This window comes from Eleutherodactylus coqui, chromosome 4, assembly GCF_035609145.1.
Source record: "Eleutherodactylus coqui strain aEleCoq1 chromosome 4, aEleCoq1.hap1, whole genome shotgun sequence".
In the NCBI taxonomy this organism is placed as follows: domain Eukaryota; kingdom Metazoa; phylum Chordata; class Amphibia; order Anura; family Eleutherodactylidae; genus Eleutherodactylus; species Eleutherodactylus coqui.
The window spans coordinates 171,672,246-171,678,933 of NC_089840.1; the positions used below are offsets into that span (position 1 = coordinate 171,672,246).

Genomic DNA, 6,688 nt, shown 5'->3' on the forward strand with positions numbered 1-6,688 from the left:
GTGCGATCTGCTGGGAACCTGCAAGCTGTAGATGTGGCGTTTCTACCGGCTGCAGCCGTTGTGTGCGCGTTACGAGAGGCTGCTTTGCTGCAGTTCCGCACGATCAACGCTGCTGTGACCTGCCGTTCCTGCATGAGGGTGCGGCCGGCGATGGAACCGCCGCGGACTGCTTCTGCTAGTGTGAAGGATCGCGGAGAAGTAGATGCAGGAGACTGGAGCGGGCGGTGACGTGAACCAAAACTGTCAAGTACAGCAGCGCTGTGAACAGAGGCGAAACCATCGGGAGGAGGGAGGGGGAGCGGAGAGGAGCAGCCGAGGCATTAGAGCAGCGAGAAGGGGGACGTCACATCCCCTTGACCCTCCAATCACCTCGGGGTCCTATTTGATTGGAAGGCGGCAAAGGCTTTAATCTGCGCTCTAATTCAGAGGCTTTTGAAGTGAGTTTGTCTGGCAGAACTGCGGCTGCTGCTCACACTGCGCGTCTGCGGCGGCGGGGAGCGCGGCTCCTACGGGGAATGCACGCTGGATTGTACTGGGTCCTAATCGGATATAGCCGAGCTGCTGGATCTCTCGTCAGTCGGACGACCTGCCCTGGGATCTTACGGACCGACCTTTGTCTTATCGGAAGCTCCGGGGCGCCTCCCTGCAGCCCAGTCACCCCAATGCCGGTGCGGGGGACATGATCTGCTCGCCACCGGCTGCTGCCAACCGTGTGAGTCCTGCAGTCCAGGAGAGCGGAGAGAGCCCGGGGACGAGGAGCGCCACACACCGGGCGTTCGTTCACGCCGTGCCCCCCAGCGACCCTCTGCGCCAGGCCGGCCGGCTGCCCATCAAAGTGCTCAAGATGCTGACAGCCCGCAGTGGACACATCCTGCACCCCGAGTACCTGCAGCCCCTACCGTCCACTCCGGTCAGCCCCATAGAGGTGAGTAGCCGTGCTCTACCCTGCAGCCCCTCTCGCCAGAAGCCCTGCCGCTGGTGGCGGCTGCCGCTAATAGTGCCCGACGATGTATTCCCGAGCAGAGCGGATTGCGGCTCTCCGGGCGGGTTGTATCTGGCGTCCCCAGCAGATATTACTGCAGCCGGATCGTCCAGATACCAGTAGATACAGCCGTATCCTCCGCGGCAGATATTGTATCCTGCCCGGCAGATATTGTAGCCGTATCCTGCCCGGCAGATACAGTCCTATCCCCTGCACTGTCAGCCTTCATGAAGGTCATCTGCGGCGGAGGGTCGGCGTATAGCCGTCCGTATAGAGCAGACAAGGATCTAAGACATGGCACGGCTATATGGGCACCCGGTACCCCCTGGGTGACTAGGGCGCTTCTTGGAGAGACTAACCCCCCCCCCCCCCCCTACCTTCCCTTAGTGACCCGGCTGGAGGATCAGCAGTCATGTAGTAGCTCGTCCTCTAGGGGGTCTCACCGCGGGGGGCTGTTTTGGGGTGACATGTGACTTACTCTGCCTCTTCTCCTCCCCAGCTGGACGCCAAGAAGAGCCCGCTCGCCCTCCTCGCCCAGACCTGCTCCCAGATCGGCAAGCCGGACCCGACCCCGTCCAAGCTGTCCTCGGTGAGCGGATCGTCCGCGGCCGCCGACAAGGAGAAGTCCGGCCCGCTGAAGCTCAGTGACATCGGCGCGGAGGACAAGTCCAGCTTCAAGCCGTACTCCAAGCCCCCGGACAAAAAGGAGCCCTCCTCCGGGGACAAGTCCGGCTTCCGAGTGCCCAGCGCCGCCTGCCCTCCGTTCACCCCCAGGACTGGCAGCCCGAGCTCCCCTCGCACCCCGCCGCCATCCGCTGAGCCCAAAGCCTCCGGCGGAGGAGAGGACAAGAAGGAGCCGGAGCCGTGCGCCAAGAGCGGCCAGTCCGAGGGCGGCAGACACGGCCGGCTCAGCGCGGAGCTCACCCCGAACCACTCGGAGGGCTGCAAGAGCCTGTCGGCGGCTCCGTCCCCCACCCCGGTGTCCTCTTCCAGCTCCTCCGGCTCTGTGCTGGGCTCCGGCCTGGTGGCGCCGGTGTCCCCCTACAAGCCCGGACACACTGTGTTCCCGCTGCCCCCGGCTGGCATGTCGTACCCCGGCGCATTGAGTGGAGCCTACGCCGGGTACCCCCCGCAGTTTCTCGCTCATGGAGTTTCTCTGGACCCCACGAAGGGGAGCTCTTTGGTGGGAGCGCAGCTGAGCAGCCTGGGGTGTTCCAGCAAGTCTGCCGCCTCCAGCCCACTGACCGGGGCATCGCCACCCTCGGTAATGACTGCCAGCCTGTGCCGGGACCCGTACTGCCTCAGCTACCACTGCACCTCCCAGCTGGGGGCCAGTGCCACCTGCAGCCACGACCTCAAATCAGGATACCCCCTGGTGTACCCCAGCCACGCGCTGCACGGGGTCTCGCCGCCCTCTCTGCCCGGGCACCCCCTCTACCCCTATGGCTTCATGCTTCCCAATGACCCCCTGCCCCACGTATGTAACTGGGTATCGGCCACAGGGCCTTGTGACAAGCGCTTCTCCTCCTCCGAGGAGCTGCTCGGCCACCTACGGACACATACCGCCTTCCCAGGAGCAGCGGACAAGTTATTACCCGGTTACCCTAGTTCTTCATCCCTGGCAGCCGCTGCCATGGCCTGCCACATGCACATGCCGCCCGCAGGGGCCTCGCCCAGCCATCTGACTCTACGTAGCCCTCACCACCACCCCCTGGGACTCAGCAGCACCCGCTACCATCCATACTCCAAGAGCCCTCTGCCCTCAGGTGGGGCGCCGGTGCCGATGCCAGCCGCCACAGGACACTACTACTCCCCGTATGCACTGTACGGCCAGAGACTCACCACAGCCTCTGCTCTGGGATACCAGTGACTTCCCCCAGGGGGCGTCATCACCTGGACATTACAGACATCATTTAAGTAATTTTTTATTTTCTAATGGAAGAAACAAAAGCCTAGATTGTGTTCACCGTGGACGGATCATGGACGCTCTTATTTATTTCTGTTAGCTCCAAGCAGGACGCCTCATAAAGTGCATTTCTGGATAGGTAAAGTGACAATTCCCCCATGTAGTGTAATACAGGCCAGGGACACATCTTCTCCACATGTTCTTCTAAGAATGACTGCTTTTCTTGTATTGTATCTTATTTAATGTTCCTCCAGACTCTTCCTCCATCCAGTGCATGTTTCTTACTAAACAGCCAGCAATCTGTCACCATTTCCAGTTGCGGTTATTTTTAAGGTGTAAAACAGTAAAACAAAAAAGGAAGAAATTAGTATTTTTGTATGTATTCTGGGAGAAAATAAGAACACATTTTATTGCAAAAAAAATTTCCTAATTTGCCTTATTTTGTTCTCTCATTTCCACCCTCCGGCGGTCATTCTGCATCTTGTACCAAACTCACAGTGTATCGCTTTCCAATATTAAAAAAGAACATTATATTTGCTCTACATGCGGCTCAGTCTTTATTTCTGGGGTCCGGCCCCCCCCCCCCCCCCCCCCCCGGCTGCTGCTATTATCGGCACTTGGAGCCCGTTGGAATCCCTCTAAATATTTGCAATTTCGAAAATGAAGTTCAGTTGCAGGAGAGAAAAAAGGCTCAACTAAGAAATTAGCGTGGGAATATTGCATTCTTCTTATGCCTTTTTGCACCATTTATTTCTTCCATCATATCTAAGTATAATCTAGACCGGAAATGGTGGATTTCATAAAATACAGGGCAGATCCTTTACAAATGGGAGCTGAGGGAATGAGTCCAATTGTTCCTAAAATAGAGGCTATAATATCTGTAATGGCGGCTGTGCTCAATCAGAGCAAATATAATTATATGCACACCAATACACTAGAAAGATACCTAAATGTAGCCGGAGAATCCTCACTGGGATTGTTACTTTGTATCACTACAAGTGAATATCTTGTTTTCACTTTCTTGGATATTTGTGATCAACGTCCAAATAGTAAACGGAACTCCACGGCTTGTGTGGATACAATGTAATGTTATGTGCTATAATACAGAGTACATTATAATACATGGCAGGAACTGCACGGCTTGTGTGGATACAATGTAATGTTATGTGCTATAATACAGAGTACATTATAATACATGGCAGGAACTCCACGGCTTGTGTGGATACAATGTAATGTTATGTGCTATAATACAGAGTACATTATAATACATGGCAGGAACTCCACGGCTTGTGTGGATGTAATGTTATGTGCTATAATACAGAGTACATTATAATACATGGCAGGAACTGCACGGCTTGTGTGGATACAATGTAATGTTATGTGCTATAATACAGAGTACATTATAATACATGGCAGGAACTGCACGGCTTGTGTGGATACAATGTAATGTTATGTGCTATAATACAGAGTACATTATAATACATGGCAGGAACTCCACGGCTTGTGTGGATACAATGTAATGTTATGTGCTATAATACAGAGTACATTATAATACATGGCAGGAACTCCACGGCTTGTGTGGATGTAATGTTATGTGCTATAATACAGAGTACATTATAATACATGGCAGGAACTGCACGGCTTGTGTGGATACAATGTAATGTTATGTGCTATAATACAGAGTACATTATAATACATGGCAGGACTACACAGATTACTTGTGTTTACGAATTAATGAGTTTGGCTATAATATATTGTATGTGTGTAGAGGGCCATAGATGCCGTTATGATATGCATGTACATATAGTCTGCACGATTCCACGATGTATTTCTGAAGCGCAGGGCAGTTCAGACTGTTCTAGGCTTTTCCTTTGAAGTTAGTGCCTCTGATCACAATCATCCAGGCAACTGAAAACAATGTTTCCTGTTGGGATGTTATTTTATATCACCCCCATGTGGAGCGGGATATTGTCTTGTCAGCTGCGAGATTTTACTGTTTGTAGCAATTTATCTACAAAATATATACAGAATTTCTGCATTTATTTATTTATACATAGATATTCTCCCACATCCAAGTCCTACAGGTATAGTCACTATGGGCATGTTTACCAGGGCACTGAGAATGTCGGGCAGTTAGAGCCGTAGGGTACACAGGTTGGCACACATAGGCATGCACAACAAATCTGGGAGGTGATTCTAGTTCCTGTAACAAGCGCGGCTCGTAGGTCCCGGCTGCGGGAAGACACGAGGTGGGAGCTGGGCACTGCACCAGTAGGAAACTGGCACAATCACACTTTACACACCCCACGAGTATTAAAGCTTCTCGGAATCCGATTAATAAAATATTCTCCAAGCTAATTAATAAAAGAACTGGAGGGCAGAGCCGGGCACAGGAGCAGCGGGCACTGCAGGGGGCACATTCATATCCTATGGGTGATAAAATAAGCACACTTTACAATATGTGGCATCACACTCATCATCTCATATAACCAAAAAACTCTCCATACTTGTTGCTGTACTAATTAACCATTTCATATCACGTATTTGGTGCTCACTGATGTATCCGATCATCATGGTAATGATAATTGTATAATCGGACAGTAACAATGCACAAACGGAAGAGAAAAAAATATTTATTTTACACACCAACCCTTGTGTAAAAAAGTATAACCAAGAACTTGTCTAAAGTACTTCCTGCACGAGCCGATCTGTATAAAAGCTTATGTAGGCATGAGCACAAAGCAGTGCAAGCAGAGAAATAAATGGGACACTTCCATACCAAAACCCGATGCTGGGCCAGCAATAGCGTGCAATGCTATACTGTACCATCTAGTCATGATTTATGGAGCTGTGAAAATATAGATAAATGTCTTTGGAGCCATAAGTAAGATATAAGGAAATTAATCAAAGAAATGGTAGGTGCGGTCACAGTGGTATGTGCACATATGAACGTGTATGCCCAGTAATTTATATATATATATATATATATATATATATATATATATATATATATATATATATACATACACTGTCTATAGATATACATATGTGCTATATATATAAATATATATGTGTGTGTGCGCGTGTGTGATATTTTATATATAAATATCACACGAATATATATGTATATATATAATCACAGAATTCTATACAGAATATTATCACTGGGTGTGCATGTTTTCTTGTTTCTTGGACTTCCAAGGAGAGCAGCTGTTATCCGCTAGGATTGAGGCCGCCCAGACACCAGAGAAGAGAAAAGCATCAGCATTCTATAAAGTACTAAATATTTTGCATAATATCATTTTTTCAACTCTCAGACAAATCGAATTGTGTTTGAATCTTTTAAACTGTCTTCTTCATCCTGACGAGATGACTTAAAGATAAGATGACAATTCTGTCACAAATCTTCAGTGTCAAATAAAAGCGCAAATTAATGATCACAATGAAATGAATGGACGCCTACAGGAACCTGCGACTGCAAATACTTGAAAGAGTCTTAAATGGAATGCAATTATATACTCGTCCCACTTTCCTGCTCATCAAGTCATTTCATTTAGTTTTTAAGGCTTTTTTTCAATTGTTTTTTTTCTAGAAATTCTATTGATTTGTAGAGAAGAAAAAGAAAAATGCAAATAACAATACAATGCTATTGCTGTCAGTGGATTTCAGGAAAAAGGAAAATAAATGTACTACCAGTCCGGATAACCCAGGACCACACATAAATGTTTGATTTCCCTCCTAAGAACAGTTTTTACATACCGTATTACAAAATTGCATTATTTTCATGAAGGTCTCCAGAC

General features: G+C 49.1%; 1 protein-coding gene across 1 annotated transcript; it reads left to right on the forward strand.

The window, feature by feature from the left end:
* Window positions 1-272: 272 nt before the first annotated feature.
* On the forward strand, window positions 273-3,430 carry ZNF503 (zinc finger protein 503). Its single transcript, XM_066600377.1, has 2 exons — window positions 273-925; window positions 1,482-3,430. Exons 1-2 carry the CDS (start codon window positions 680-682, stop codon window positions 2,850-2,852), a joined length of 1,617 nt encoding a protein of 538 aa, XP_066456474.1. The 5' UTR covers window positions 273-679; the 3' UTR covers window positions 2,853-3,430.
* Window positions 3,431-6,688: the final 3,258 nt, after the last annotated feature.